This window comes from Oryx dammah, unplaced genomic scaffold, assembly GCF_014754425.2.
Source record: "Oryx dammah isolate SB20612 unplaced genomic scaffold, SCBI_Odam_1.1 HiC_scaffold_23, whole genome shotgun sequence".
NCBI classification, from domain to species: domain Eukaryota; kingdom Metazoa; phylum Chordata; class Mammalia; order Artiodactyla; family Bovidae; genus Oryx; species Oryx dammah.
The window spans coordinates 114177016-114193493 of record NW_024070207.1 but is presented as its reverse complement, the minus strand read 5'-3'; the positions used below and the strand labels follow the sequence as shown (position 1 = coordinate 114193493).

The following is a 16478-nucleotide window of genomic DNA, read 5'->3' as shown; positions in this document are numbered from 1 at the left end:
GTTTGTCCACATCCTCACCAACGCTAAGTAGTGTTAGCATTCTTCATTTTGGCTATTTGTTAGGGAAAATAAATAAATAGTCTTGATTAGGCTTCAGAGACAAAGCAGAGTAGGCCTCTGACCTTACTTCTAACCTGCCTGGACACTGCCCAGATGGTGAGCTGACAGTGAGTAACTGCCTGCTATGAGTGCAAGACCTGCAGCACCATATAGAAGATGGGAGAGGAATCTTGAGATTGTTGTGCCCCTGGAGGGGGCCTGGGCAACCAAGCCCCAGGCTCAGGAACATTTAAGTTTTACATGACAAAACCAACAGCATTAACATAAAACCAGAGCTGCAATTTGGTCACAGATTGATGAAATCAGTTTGCACCCTGGGAATGGGAATCCTGAATCCTGAACTGCAATCTTTGACGTCTCACCCATGGACCAGATGCCCGGCCTGGGATCCTTTCCCAACTGGGACTCCAGATGTGCTGACATGGGACTTCCCAGCGCTGTTTAAGTCTGGATATTGGTCAAAACCTAATTTGGTGATGTATTCTCTGCTCTATTTCTCTTTTAATATTAGTTTATTGAAAGTTAAGCTAGAAAATTCTCTAATAAATATTTGTATTATTTATTTGTATATAATAAGTGGCTTATTTTGTGAACAAATCCTTTGAACCTGAAACCAAAGTGAAAACTTTCAGCAAAACAGTATTCTAAAAGGCATGTAGATATCTCTCACTGTGGTTTTAATCTTCATTTCTCTGATAACTAACCATGTTGACATGTTCTCATACGCTTATTTGTTTTCCATATATCCTCTTTGATGAAATCTCTGTTTGGACATTTCTAATTGGACTATTTTCCTTTGTCACTGTTAGGTTTTGAAAGTTCTTGTATATATTCTAGATACAAGTCCTGTCTCAGATATAGGTGTGTAAATACTTTTTCACACCATCGGTAACCTGTCTTTTCATCTCTGTAACAGGATCTTCTTCATAAAGCAAACATTATAAATTTTGATGAAGTCCAATTTCTTTTCTTTTATGGGTTGTGTTTTTGGTATCTTGTCTATGAACCCTTCCCTCAGCCCATGGTCCTGAAGATTTTCTCATATCTAAATTCTAAATGTTTTACAGTTTTATAGTTAAATCCATGATACACTTTTGATTAGTTGTTGTACAAAGATTAAGATTTAGGTTGTGAATTTTTTCATCTTCCATGTCACTTGCTAATAGAGACTTTTTAAATTTCTTCCTTTCCAATCTGTCTTTAATCATGTGTTTTGCACATTTTAAATATTTTTCTTCAACTGTTTAATACAGTGGACTATATCAACTGATCAACCCACTCAGGTCATGATGTATAGTTCTTTTTATATATTGCTGGATTTGTTTTGCTAATATTTTGTTGAGGATTCTGTGTCTATATTTCTAAGGGTACTGATGTGTAGTTTTCTTTTTTATACTGTCTATATGTTTTGGTATCAGGGTAACACTGGCCTCAAAAGATGACTTGTGAGGTTACCCCATCTATTTTCTGGAAGAAAATATGTAGAATTCATGTTATTCTTGATGTTCCAGATCCTTCTTTTATCACTTCCTTTCTGCTTGAAGAACTACCTGCAGTCATTCTTTCACAGTCTTACTACAGACACATTCTCATAGCTTCACTTCATCTGAGACTGCTTTGGTTGCAGTTTCGTGATAGAAGGACATTTTCACTAAGTATAGAATTTGGAGTTGCCAGTTCTTTTCTTTCAGTACTTAAAATACAGTGTGCCATTTCCATCTGGCTTCCATCATTGCTCCCCTGTAACAGTTCATTTCTAACTGCTTTAAGATTCTTTGTCTTTTAGTTTGATTTTTTTAAAATTTAATTGTAAAATACATGTAACATAAAATTTAACATCTTAACTATTTTTTAGTGTACAGTTCAGTATGTTAAGCATATTCACATTGCTGTGCAACCAATCTTGAGAATTTTTTCATCTTGCAAAATTTAAACTCTATAGCCATTAAATAATTTCACATTTCCAAAGGTTTGATTTTGATGTGTCTAGGTGTGGATTACTTTAGGTTTACCTTATGTGGGGTTCAATCAGCTTCTTGAATCTGTAGGTTTGCATCTTTTGCCAAATTGGGGAAATTTCAGGCATTATTTCTTCAAGTCCACCTTTTTTCTCTAGTTCTGAGACTGTGGTGACATGAATATTAAATCTCCTGTTAATGTTCCCCAGACCCCTGAGACAGCCTTATTTAATTTGTGGTTTATTTTTACTCTGATATTCAGAATGAGCAATTTCTACCACTCTATCTTCAGTTTTATTGATTCTTTTCCAGTCATCTCCATTCTTGTTTTTTTGGCTGTGCCACATGTGGGATCTTAGTTCCCTGACCAGGGATCAAACCTTTGCCCCTTGCAGTAGGAGCCCAGAGTCTTAACCACTGGACTGCCAGGGAAGTTCCTCTGTTCTTCTGTTGAGCCCATGTAGTAAGTTTATTTTGGTTATTGTATTTTTTGGTTCCAAAATGTCCATTTTCTGCTTTATTTCTTTTCTGAGACAAATTCAGTTGTTTCAAATTTTTATACTGGCTGTTTTAAAATCCTTGTTAGACAACCAACATCTAAAGCATCTCAGTGTTGGTATCTGGTACCTTTTTTCCTCATTTATGATATGATTTTCCTAATTCTTAAGCGAACTTCAACTGCAATAATGGACATTTTGGAGAATTTAAGACTCTGAATCCTATTTACTCTTTTTTAGCAGGCAGTCTACCAGCTGAGGTGTAGTGTGAGGGCAGGGTGAGTGTGTATGTTCAGCTTCCTGCTGGGCTCCGCCAACACCACCCTGGCAAAAGTAGAGCAATGACTCACACTGCCTTTTTGCAGATGGGTGGGATGGAAGTTCAGCTTCACTCTTGCTCCTAGTGAAAGTGGGGCACCAACCCGCACCACCCCGTTGCCACAGAGTAGGGGTGTAAGCTCAGCTCCCTGACAGATCCCACTGACAGTAGGGAGAGGGGAAGTGGAGGGTTGACTCACACTACTTCATTCCTGCAAGGCAAGGAGGAAAGTTCAGCTCCCTTAAAGACCCAGCTAACAACAGGAGAGGGGAGAGGGGGGAGTGGAGTGCCAATCAGCCCTGTCATCCACCACTGTTTTGCCTTGTAGCTGCTAGATGGGGGTGACACCTGGGCCTTACTACATCGGGGGAGGGAGATGCAGTGTTGACTAGGCCACCTCCAACCATCTTGCTCTATCTACCTTGTTGATGCTGGGTGGAGGCTCAACACTTCACTGACACAGGGCAGTGGGGAGGCTTAGCCAGGACTAGCCCTGCCTCACACCACCTTGTTATGTCTTACTTCTTTCAGGTTGGGGTGGAGGCTCAGTGGTTGCTGGCTCCCACAGACACTACTCTAGTGAGAACACCACCTCCTTCTGTAGGGAGTGGGACAGGGGTGGTGGTGAGAGAATATTGGGTTCCTGCACAACCTGCCAAAACCACCCAGCAGGGGGTATCAAAGTGCTGTTTGCTCTTGCTAGGCAGGAAGGGAAGATGAGGTCCCTCAGCTGCCCAGCCAACACCATGGGGTGGAGGAATCCAAGCACTGCCACTTGCTGCTTAGGAGTAGGGTGGGGTTTTTCTGTTGGTGTTTGGCTATAGTAGGGTGGGTGTTGCCAAAAAGGTTTACTATTGTTAGCCTACCCTTTCCCCGCCACAGTCTGGTTAAAGAGAACTGGCTTTTCTTGGAGTCCGTTTTGTCTGTGCCTGTTGTTGGTTCCAGGTTGGAGGCTTTTACAACACCCTCCAGGATATATGGGAGGTGATAAGAACACCCAGAGAACTTACTATTTGTGTTATTCCTTTAGTCTCAAAGTCTGCAGGCAGTCTGCCTTCTTATTTCCACATTTCAGAGTGTTTCTGTGCTTGTTTGTTAGGTGTTTTAGTTGTAAAGGAAGACCTAAGGAAAAAAAAAAAAACTCCTCCATCTTGGCATAAACAGAAGTCTCCTCCAAATGACTACTTTTTATGTTGAAATAACATTTGTGTGTGTGTGTCTGTATACATGTTAAAAGAAACTTTATTGGGTGTTTGGGGTAATATCATTTATTTTCTAAGTTTCCACATTATGGTTAAAAATGTACTATGGAAAACTGCTATAACATCATAAATCGTAATTTTCCCCTAAAGATCCAATTATGTTTATATTGTTCCTGGCAAACTTAGCTTGCTTCATGTTATTCAACTGTCTGTCCACCTCAATAATTTCACATTATAATATTCCAAAGGAAAGAACTCTATTCATTATCACCTAGTAATATACCACACAAACTCAGAACAGCCAGGGGGGGGGAAGATCACTTTAAAACTCATTTTGAGCTCTTCTTTTTAATAATCTAAAGCAAATTTTATTTTTAACTTGCCAGTGACACCTCTCTTTAAGTAACTCCCCTTACTGCTACCAACATCCATTTTGATAGCTATTCTTCTTGAATTATACCAAGAGCCAACAGGAACTTGAAGGAAAGAGGGCAAACAGGGGTTTTGCTTTGCATTTTTACTTCTTTAAATGAAACATCTGTATATCTCACATTAAGAGATGGATTCTTGAAAATTCATTTATTTATTTATATTTAATTTCAGAGATTGTAGACTTTTTGTTTTGATTGGTCTTCAATTTATTGCTATAGTCTTGCTTTAAGTAAGAAATTATAGTATAACAAGACTGAAGGCTGAAGAGACTGTAAGGAAAAATATCACCTCAATTTTTGCTTTCTTTCTATAATTTTTTAAAATTAATCTTTTACTCTTAGATGTGTTTCTTTAGAAACTCTGCTCTAGCTGGGAGGTGGGCCCAGGTGATGAGGTAGCCTAAGATATTTCCACAGAATGTAGGTCTCTATTCCTCAGTTGGAAAGCTATTGTTTTAGAAAAAGCTTTTTATTTATCACATCTAAAAATGACGCAAATCTTTTAAAAGTACAAACTGAAACTAAGTTTTCTGAGAACAATGTATATAGCATGACATAGGTAAGGATCTTCTATATTAGCCTTAGAGTAAAACTCCATTTAAGTTCCCTAATCAGCAACAAAACATGCACAAGAATTATGGATACAAGTAGACAATAAACATGAAAAATCCTTCACATCCTCATTCATTAGAGAAATGTAAATCAAAACCACGATGAGATACCACTTTCACACACACAGGGTGGTTATAATGAAAAAACAATAACAAGTGTTGGTGAGGATGTAGAGAAACTGAAACTCTCATACACTGCTGATGGGAATGTAAAATGGTACAAGTTCAGTTCAGTCCACTCGCTCGGTCGTGTCTGATTCTTTGTGACCCCATGGACTGCAGCACGCCCGGCCTCCCTGTCCATCACCAACTCCCAGAGTTTACTCAAACTCATGTCCATCAAGTCGGTGACGCCATTCAACCATCTTATCCTCTGTTGTCCCCTTCTCCTCCCGCCTTCAATATTTCCCAGAATCAGGGTCTTTTCAAATGAGTCAGTTCTTCACATCAGGTGGCCAAAGTACTGGAGTTTCAGCTTCAGTCCTTTCAATGGTACAAACCAGTTGGAAAACAATTTGCCAGTTTTTCAAAAAATTAAATATAGACTTACCATATGACACAGCAATTCCACTCCTAGGCATATACCCAAGAGAACTGAAAACATATTCACATAAAAACTTGTAGACAAATGTTCACAGCATTTATAATAGCCCAAAGTGGAAACAATTCAAATGTCCATCCACAGATAAATGGTTAAACAAAATTGCTATAACCATGCAACAGAATATTACTCAGCCATAAAAATGAAGCACTGATACATATGCTACAACACTGATGAACCCTGAAAACATTATGTTAAATGAATGATGCCAGACACAAAAGCCACATATAATTCCATTAATATGAAATGTCCATAAGAAACTAATCTACAGAGACAGAAATTAGATTATTAGTCACCAGGGGCTGGGGGAAGGAGTGAATAGGGAGTAACTGGCTAACGAGTATGGGATTTGGGGGGTGATGAAAAAGTTATGAAATCAGATAGTGATGATGGTTGCACAACTTTATGAATATACTAAAGACTACTGAATTACATACTTCATAAGAGTGAAATGTGGCATATAAATCATGTCTCAATTTTTTAAAAAGATTAACTGGGGCTCTTTAACCTAAGTTAAAAAAATCCAAAGGGTGAAAAAAAGCCACCAATGATTGTGTAACATTTCTTTAAATTTCCTTTTCTTTCACTGTAGCAAGATAATTGGCAACTTTTTCAGGCTCAGTCAGACCCTGTTTTCTGGCACTCTGAGGGAAAGTTAAATAGATTTTTTTCTGAAAAGAAGATGCAAATATAAATAGGTAATGATTTAATAAGCTGCAATTTAAAAACAGCAGTTATTCAAGCACACACCTAGGGGCTTCTGTATGGAGAAGGGTTAAGTTACATCTGGGCAAACCTCCTTTTTCAAGTACAGTAGTTTTTGTTTCAAATTCTCACTTGTAAGACAACTTAAAAATTGTAAAAATTTCCCATACAATGTCAAAAATGCTGTTTCTCAAGCCAGCTCACAGGTTATTTTATCCAAGCTCTATTTGAAGAGTAAGATCCATTTTGCTTTTCTAAGTCTACCTATACATTCCCATAAAAACATATGCTCAGTACAAACCATATGGACCCTCTCTCCCTTAGGAGGAGATGTCGTTTTGACAGTCACTCACCTATATGCTGTTCTCAACCAAAGCCGGGCAGTCTAGTGGAAAATCAATGGAATTTTCAATCTGTGAGACTTGGTGTTTGAACTCTGCCTCCTCCACTTAATAGCTGTGCAATCATGAGCAAGTTACTTAACCTCTCTAGGCTTCAGTTTCCTCATCTGTAAGTTGAGGTTAATTACATCTATCTCATTCAAGTTGATACACACAAAGCGTCTAGTCAAAGAAAACAGAGAGAGTTGTTAGTCGCTCAGTCATGTCCGACTCTTTGCGACCCCGTGGACGGTAGCCCGCCAGGCTCCTTCAACCATGGGATTTTCCAGGCAAGAACACTGGAGTAGGTTGCCATTTCCTCCTCCAGGGGATCTTCCCGACCCAGGGATCAAACCCAGGTCTCCTGCATTGCAGGCAGACTCTTTACCATCTGAGCCACCAGGGAAACCACAGTCAAAGAAAAGGCATTCAGTAAATGTTAATTTCTAAGATGTATCAATCTACTTTCCCAGTATTTATTAGTACAGTATAGTGAACAAAAGGCACCATTTCGGACTGCCAAATTTCCCCAACACTTCGATGTTACCACTTGAATGAGAATGTCACCGTAAAATTAGGAGTTGTATAAATTGCAGAATGGTTATTTGAGGTACATGTATCACTTATCGAAATATTCAGGGTAGAAGATAAACAAGACAAAGGTGATTAAACATAATTTGAAAAAGCATATTCAATATACTTTTCATTTAGAAAAAGCGTTAAGCCTATTAACTTTAAAATACAAGCAATAGAAGGTAGAGTTGAAAAACACTGGTGTAGAAAAAAGGATTCAACTTGTATTCTATAATTTAGAATTGTTCTGTTGTATGTGGTAGCCAATAGCCACAGGCGACTATTAAAATTTTAATTAAAGTTAATTTAAAAAATTCAGTTCCTCATACTAGCCACATTTCAAGTGCTCAACAGCCACATGTGGCTAGTGGCGACCAAACAGTGCCTCCCTAGAAGTTGTTTAAGTGAATCTCTCCTATTATTTTATATTGTTTTCAGATACACTCCTCTGCTCCTAAATGTGAAGAAGCAAAATCAGATCCTGCATAACTGAGGTTTTTAGTATAGATTCTACAAGATTTCTGGAGTGAAGATATCTCCCCAAACACTGCACTTGAGATGTACTTCAATCTCTTAATGTCAAAATGAATTTTTGTTTCAGGCTATCATTTGACATCTGCTTCTAACTCATATCAAATGACTAAACCAAGTTTCCTATAACAAGTTTTGTGGCCCAAAGGATTAGAGGTAAGCTCACAGAAATCTAGATGACCAGGTCAGAAATGAAGATGAGATCATCATCACATGTAAGATTACAAAGATCAATTAACATGGTAGATAAAACATAATTAGTTTTTAAGGTATGTAAGAGACCATGGATAGAATATTAGTTAAGACAGGCAAATCTGACTTAAGTTATGCTACTGCTGTAATTCTATTTATACTAATGGAGGAGAAGAATAATAGGAAGTATAAAAATGCTTTTGGATTTACACATAAATGTATGGTTATATAGTATTCAGGGAACTAGCACTGTTTCATGGGGAACACACACAGACACAAATACCCTCTAAAAGACAATGTGGAGAACTGACTCCAGGTGGGACAGTAGGCTAGCTTTCAGTCTTGCAGCCGGCTGATCTTTAGTTCATTCACATTTCTTTCTAGCTGACACCTTCAGGAGAAGAAGGTAAAGATTCAGAGTAGGTAATGCCAGTATTGAGCTATTCTGCTATGGTAGGTTGAAACAAAATCAGCTTGTTAGTGGCTAATATGTCCATCAAACATCCCTGATTCCAGAGGTATGTGTACATGGTGGACAGAGATCAGAAAAAGGGTAAGAAAGTCATTTTACATTATTTGTGAAAGTTTTAGTCATTCAGTTGTGTCCAACTCTTTGCAATCCCATGGACTGTAGCCCTCCAGGCTCCTCTGTCCATGGAATTCTCCAGGCAAGAATACTGGAGTGGGTTGCCATTCCCTTCTCCAGGGCATCTTCCCAACCCTGGGATCAAACCTGGGTCTCCTGCATTGCAGGCCAATTCTTTACCATCTGAGTCACCAGGGAAGCCCTTACATCATTTAGTAAGCTGTAAGTGTAAATTTTTTAAAAGATGAAGTAACAATATTCTCAAGTTAAAAACAGCTGCATCAAAATATTATTAATCCTAGCTATTTTCTAGTAACTGTAAGTTTGAAGCAATTAATTAAAAAAGAATGGGACAGGTAGACAGACCGACAGCAGCATTAAGTAGCAAATGATAAATTTTTTAAAAACTCTGAATATTAAATATAAGTTACAAAGCAAGTCAATAAGGGGGCCATTTAGTAGGGGCAATTAGCTTGATATTAAGATAGAATATGACCACTAATTTCAGAACATTGGCTTTTAAAAGTTTAAATTATTTAAAACTTTAATTTAAATTATTGTATTTAAATTTTAGTCCACTATTAAGATGGAAAATTGTTACACAAATTAATTTAGAAAGACTTCAAAATGAAACAAAAACTTTTGACAGTTACAGGAAAAAAAAAGCTTTGATAAAGTCAATTAAACAAGCTGGAAACAGCTTGTTTCCAGGCAATACTGGATCCTATTACTATAGTTATCAGACTTTCCAAAATTGTGTTCTGCAAAGCACTTATGTCCTTTGAGACTTCATAGATGGTTCACGAAAAAGGGATGCTGACATCAAGTCTCAAATGCTTTGAGATATTTCCTTTTTGCAGATTCATCATGTACATCATCATCTTAAATTTCTAAGATGTTGGCCAGTAAAGACATTAGTCACATCTCATTTAACTCCACAATCCCCAAATTTATTTGATTATGTCATGATGCTGTGTGTGTGTGTGTGTGCGCGTGCACATGCCTGTTTTGGAGGGAGAAGATGGTTGTTGGGACACAGACTCATTTTGCAAATTTTCAGAGACTTCTCAGTTGAAAATACCATATGTACTATTGAAAGTTGCTTAAGTACCAGTATCACATAACAGAATAAAATCCAAAGGATTGTGTTTCTAGACAGGAAAACCCAGCTACTCATGGCATAATCAAATAACCAAAATAAACATGGTTATAGTAACGGAGAGGGAGGTGTGCAGTATTGATTTCTGTCCCTAAAAAAGGAAATTAACAGAAGTGACTCTAAAATATAAAAAGACGCACCCATTTTGTTTTGTTACTTTTTAGAGTGAGTTAAAATTCTACCTATTGATACTATATATTAAGTTTATTTCTTCACAGACACACCTCTTTCAAGAGGTTGACATATACAGTATATCATATTTCATTAATTACTAGATACCATCATGTGTTAAGATACACTATTATTTTATATATCACTAAGGGAAAAAAACTACTGCTAACTAAACAACATGCCAAGGATTGTGAGAGGGCTTCCAATTTAAGCATCACTGAAATATGAACATACTTTCTTTTCTTCCTTCCACACACACTCCTCAAAATGTTCTTTATCTGTTTCCCTCCTTTAAAGACACTATCGAAGAGGGGAACAATACAAAAAAGGGTAAGATTCAAGAGACTTCTGTTTACCTTACCTTACAATTATATTCTGATATTGCAAAGGTTCTTTTAAAACAGGTCAACCAAATAAACCATTTTTAATTGTTCTGTTTGATTCTGGAAAAATTACCCCAGAATTAAAACACAGAATTTACTAAAATAGTTCTGGTTGAGAGATGATTCATTATAACTATTAAACACTTAAACCATGTACTGAACCAAATGCTTTACATATATTATCATTTAATTCCCATCACAACCCGATAAAGTAGGTATTATTTTTATGCCTATTTTACAGATTCGAATGTTAAAGCATAGAGATTTTAAATAACTTGCGTAAGATCACAAAGATATTAAGTGGTAGAGGCAGGGCTCAAACCCAGAGCTTCATGGCTCCAAAGTCTGTTCTTTAACACTTTGACATACATTCAAATTATCCCACAAAGTGGAGTAAGTAAAATTGAAATATTTAATTGCTAGTAACTAAGCTATTTGCTTAAAATAGCCAAATGTATTGAATGATAGTTATGTTTTATATGGATACATTTTATACTGTTTTATATAACATATATATTTGTGTTTGTTTTGTTAACTGACACACTTTACTTAACAATTAAGATTTAGTTATCTTGCTATTTGGTATAAAATTGAAAAACTAGAGTAACTGAGATTCGATAATTGTTCCAGATTAATGACACAGGAAACTGTTATCAACTCCTAAGGTGCGGGGCGGGGGAGATGTGGTGCCAGTGTAAGTCTAATGCCAAGTATTAAAATGCAATTACTTGTTTTTTTTCTTCCTATTACGTGAAATAGGGAGTGGGATGTGTAAAATATTACATTTATCACTTGCATTCCAATGCTTTAAAACTTGTTATCCACCAAAAAACATGAACAACCAAGCACTATTACACTCATGCATTACCAAGAGACCACCAAGATGTCACTGTTGTACCCTGTAATCTGAAATCACTGGGTCTAAAACATTCAGTCTGCACTGGACAAACCGGGCCACGTGAGGTCACCCATCATTCACAGCCTAGCAGATCACACGTCCCTGAATATGGAACTCTAGAGCAAATCTTTGTCAATGATCACAATGGCATAAATTTTTTAGTGGATGATAAATTAAAAAAAAATCTTTACAACAACTCTTCTGCAATTCAGACTTCTAAATGATCTGCTATATTTTTGATCATTCTATAATTTACCAAATGTCATGTCCTTGGTCAAGGGTGCACATCCCAACTGTGCCACTCTTTTCATATAAAAATAAGATATACTCATTGTGATTTCCAGAAACAATGATGAAAAGGCAAAGTCTGCCTATACTTGTTTCTTTAATTAATAAATTCTTTATCTTAAAATTTAAATGTATCAAAGAAGTTTCTCATTTTGGATTAACCCCATTAGTATAGGATCAAGCTGCCAAAATAAAGCAAAGTTTTCTAAATTTAGTTTTAAAAAACTGATATTTAATATTATAATCACTGAAAACAGCAAAGTGTTCAATAATGTGTCACAGTTACTCGACAGTTGACATGTAACAATACCTGTCCTCTCCTCAGATCTTCACTTGGGGGAAAGAAAAAAACCTGAAAAATGGTAAAAATGAAACAGGAAAAGGAAAAGAACTTAATAAAACATTTTTTTTCAAAATCAAAGATCACATTTTAATAGAATGTTTTTCCCTACAGATGAAATATAAGAAATCTAATACTGATATAGTGGAAATACTACAGAATCCAATATAATCTTTGAGATTACAAATGGTTGCACATCTAGTGAAGATGGTTTCCAAAACAAGGGTCTTGTTTTTTGTAAATATTTATATAGTTAATATTTTTCAATACATTATGGGTACATCTTATTTAAAGGAATTCAAAGTAGCTATTATATTTTTACATAGCACATTTCTATACAGCAAAGAGAATCTCCTTATTCTTTTTGAAAATCATTCATATTTAGGTTTACTATAATTTATCTTTACTAAAACTGAGAAAGTGTCACTTTAAGTCAGGCTTAAGATTCAGTAATTGTCCCTAAGAGCAGAGGCTGGAGTTTGTAGAACTGATTAGCCACAATCCCTTGATATCCATCTCCTGAACAGTCCAATATTCAAAAACACACTACCATCTTAAATAATTCATTAGAGTTTTGAATTAACCTGGAGCATTTAGGAAGGTATTTTGTTTTTAATCTTGTACCAACCTTGACTTTGCTTACATAGTACTTTATTATTCTAAATTTGCTTCTTTAAACATTTGGCATAGTTCTAGCCTTTCTGACCCATGTTTGAGTTCAACCACAAGGGTTTTTTTGTTTTGAGCACTATGAGACTCATATGAGGTCAAGAAGATATATAAAGGAATCAACAAACTGCCTGTACTTCTGGTGAGGTACCCAGTTCTTTTAAGATTGCTCATATTTCAATTTAAGATTAAAATGATAAGAATAGAAATAAGACTGACAATTACCCTATTCCTGACCTTCATAATTAACTCACTGGTCATCTAGGGGGCCTATATTATGTATATGCCAGGCACTGTGTCAAGTGCTGAGGATATAGAGAAGAAAAAAAAAGTCTCAGCTTTGAAGAATTCAGTCTCCTAAGGAAGAGACTATAAATGTAAATCTCTATAGAGAAGGACCCTGAAATCTTTTAGCCTGAAGAGAAACATTTTGGTGTTTTTACTCAATGACTTTTTAAAAATGATTTTACTCTAGTAAAATACAATTATTCACTGATAAGAACTTACTGGGGAGAAGATGGCATAATATTTTAAGTCCAATATTAGACATCCAAATGAAAATTTTCAACCTTCTCCTTACTGGTTTCAATATTTTCAAATCTGTGTCAGAAGTAATTTACTTGAAACAGCTGAATAAGCAAAAGCAATAAAATATCTAAAGGCAATTTGTTAGAATCTAATTTTAATAAATCTAGGCAACATTGGCTCTGATTGAAATACCTTATGCCAGAATTTCAAGAAAATTACTTGAAAATGGCAAGTTGTGGAAACCTATCTGCCAGGTTCTGGAAACCATGACAGTAACTAAAATAAGTAGGCTTTAACAAATGAGACATCTTATAATACCATAATTGTTTCTGAAAAATACATGGCCTCTAACTATTGGCTTATTTGTTTATACTGATTTTTTCCACAAAAGATATGAAACATCTACCCTAGTATAAAGTAAAGCACATGAATTATATTCACCTGGCTTTGAATTATGGCTCTGCCATTTACTATTTATAATCTTTGTGCCTTTAACTTCTGAAATCAGTTTCTTAATCTGTAACAACGGAGACCAAAATCCTACTCTGTTGGGGGGATTGGAAGGATAAAATGAAATATCATGAGCACAGTGTCTGGCATATAGTAAGTGCTAAATAAACATTAGTTTTTTTGTTTTCTTTATCCAAATGCATGCTGCACAGAAAAAGGATCAGGTGGAATCTTAAATGACTTTTTTTTTTTAACACATTGATAAATGCCAAGCAGAAATGTGGACTGATTAAGAGTAGCAAATGCTAACGTTAGCATCTAAAAATCAGGCTCAAAGCAAATTCAATTTATTTCCACAAGGTCGGCAGTTTGAGAATATACTTTGTTAACCTTTTACCTATGGTACTTAAAGCAAAAAAATTTTCTGAAAGAAAAAAAAATGAATGAAGAGAGTCCCGGACGCATTGTTTTTTCACACTATCCATTCAAAAGATGATTAAACATTCTAAATTTGACCTCCTTACAAAAAATTTACAATATTCGACTGGCTAACAATTTTAAATGAAATTCTCTTAATCTCGCCAGACTTAAAAACCTTATTTCCTTTAAAAAATATATTTTTAGGAAACATCTATCAATGTGTTTTCCATGGAAGAAGTGCGTTTCGTTTAGGTTTTAAAAATATGATCCAAGTCGCAAAATGCAAAGCACCAACCGTAAGCACTATTACAATTCTGCTTGCGATAAGGAGAGCAAGTAAACATTTTACTTTATTCAGCAGCGGAGGTGACCAGGCAAAAAAGTGCAAAGTGATTTGAACTGATCCCCGTCCCCCTCCCCCTCCATTCTACCCAAGAATGCAAGTGTCCCGCATCTCAGATCAAAACTGAGCCTCGGTCTTACTGACGTAACCAGTAACCCTATCCACCTCTCACACTGCGGAGGCCGGCAGGGCAGCGGCTGCCGCCAAGTACACCACTCATCAGAGCCTGCCCCATTCCGCCCCCGCGCTTCAGTCATGCTTTCCAGAAATGGGGTCACTCACTCAGTAACTATCACACACACGCAGCCTATCATCCTGTAATCCCCCAAAGTCCGCTGTGGGGATAGAAGACAGCAAAAAGTCAAGAAGGAAGAATCACAGACGCGCCACCATCAGGAATTGATTTTCCGCTCCGGAGAGGAGCGCTGATGCCTTGGAATGGGTCTTGTCTGGATTATTTTCACAGACCCCGAGTTGGTTCTGGGACAGAAGCGGCTGCGAAGGGCCGGGGAAATTCTGTCTGGCCCTGTTTGGTTATATCGTTTGGGTTACCACGGTGGGTATCTCAGGGACGGTCACCAGATCCCGGGCGAGGTAAACCAGAAAGCCCTTTACTGCGGCCGCTGATCTTGAATATCACTGTATCATCTCCGCGGATAGGAAACTCAAGTTAAACTCCAAGAGACGGGGTCCTCAAGCTCAGCGACCTCAGAAACGGGGCGGGGGGTAGGATGGAGAACTTCAGGCTTCCACTTTTTTCTTTGCAGCAGCAGAAACTACTGCGGCAGATGGGAGGGGGGCCAAAAACCCTCGACTGTCCTGCACCCCTTATCCGAACCCTACCCCCCCACAGGTCGCTACCCCTGCCCCGGGCCGTTTCTGCCCACGCGCGCCCGGTTCCCCAGGGTAACCCTGTCCCCTAGCCGGACCCGAGAGTCCCCGCTCTACAGTGAACCCAATCCACACCCCTCCCGCATCCCCCAAAGTCACCAGGGTCCAGGGAAGCCCCCGACCAGGCAGGGCCAAACTTCCCAACTCCTCGCCGGCCCCCGCTCCGCGTCCTGCTCCCCCCACGCAAAGTTGATGAAAATCAGCTTCTTGCAAAGCCCCGGCGCCCACTCCAAACCCCACGCGCCACCACACCACAGCCCCTCTAGCGAGGGAAGGGAGAGGGCGTGCGGATGGGAGGAAGAGAAGGGCAAACAGATCAACCCCAACTACCCAAACCGGAATCCCGAACCGAGGGGAGAAGCGAGCAGCAGAGGAAGGGGCCGAGTGGCCGGCTCCCGGGAAGAGAGCGAACCGGCGGGGGCGCGGGGAGGGGGGCGCGCCGGCCCCAGCCGCCCGGCTGCACTCACCTCAGCGCTGTCGGATGGGCTCTCCACAGCCATCTTCTGCCACGGGTCCGCCAGCTGCGCCAGCGGCATCTTCCCCCCCGGCCCGCCGCCTTCACCGCCTCCTCCCTCCCCGCCCGCCCCGCGGCCGGCCCCGTTCCGTCGCCGCCCGAGCCCCACGGCAGAAGCGCCGGCAGCAGCTGCAGCAGCAACGGCGGCTGCCCGAGAGAGGGCTCGGCGCCGACACCGACCCTCGAACGCCGCGCGCCCGGCTGGAGACGCCCGCGCGCTGAGCGAGAGCCTCGCGCGGCTGCCCGGCACCGGGTCTCGCCCCTTTCTTCCTCTCCTCCTTCCGCCGCCGGGACTACAGCTCCGCCCCCCCCGCCGGTTCCCGCGCCCGCTCCCAGCAGAACAGCGGCCCCCGCGCGCTCCCCCACTTCCGCTCACAACATGGCGCCTAAGCGATACCTGTCTCTCAGAGCGAGGCTCGGCCGCCGCCGCCGCCGCCGCGCGCACCCGGGGGCGGGGCCTGGGAAGACACGCCCCTGGCCGCGGCGCTCCGCTCGTCCCTCCTTCCTCGCCCCAGCTTCAGCTTCTGGGCCTCGCCTTCTTTCAGGAAGGGCAAGCGGAGAAATCTGGGGGCGTCGGCGGGAGGTGGGGGAAAGAGCGGGAAAGGAGGATGTGCGAAAGGCTGAGAGTTTCTAAGAACCACGGGTCCAAGCAGGTTGAAGGCTCTCAGGGATGTAGAGAATAGTGGTCCCCACCCATCTAGCGAGAGACCGGTGAGGCGTAGGGGGTGCGGTACCGTACCAAGGACCCGGGGAGGGGTCGTGGGGTCTTTTCGGCCCG

At 39.7% G+C, this 16478-nt stretch overlaps 1 protein-coding gene across 4 annotated transcripts in view; it reads right to left on the bottom strand.

Annotated features, from left to right (window-relative positions):
• Window positions 1-15952, bottom strand: part of RPS6KA3 (ribosomal protein S6 kinase A3) — a 102183-nt gene extending 86231 nt beyond the window's left edge. For 2 of the 4 annotated variants that reach the window (XM_040266269.1, XM_040266267.1), the window contains exon 1: window positions 15654-15734. Coding sequence is in view for 1 of the 4 variants with exons in the window: in XM_040266266.1 (XP_040122200.1) it covers window positions 15654-15722 (69 nt within the window). In the remaining 3 variants the exon portion in view is untranslated. Of the gene's footprint in view, window positions 1-6737; window positions 6982-15653 lie in introns of those variants that run through there. The other 2 variants (XM_040266266.1, XM_040266268.1) reach the window with 2 other exon arrangements.
• Window positions 15953-16478: the final 526 nt, after the last annotated feature.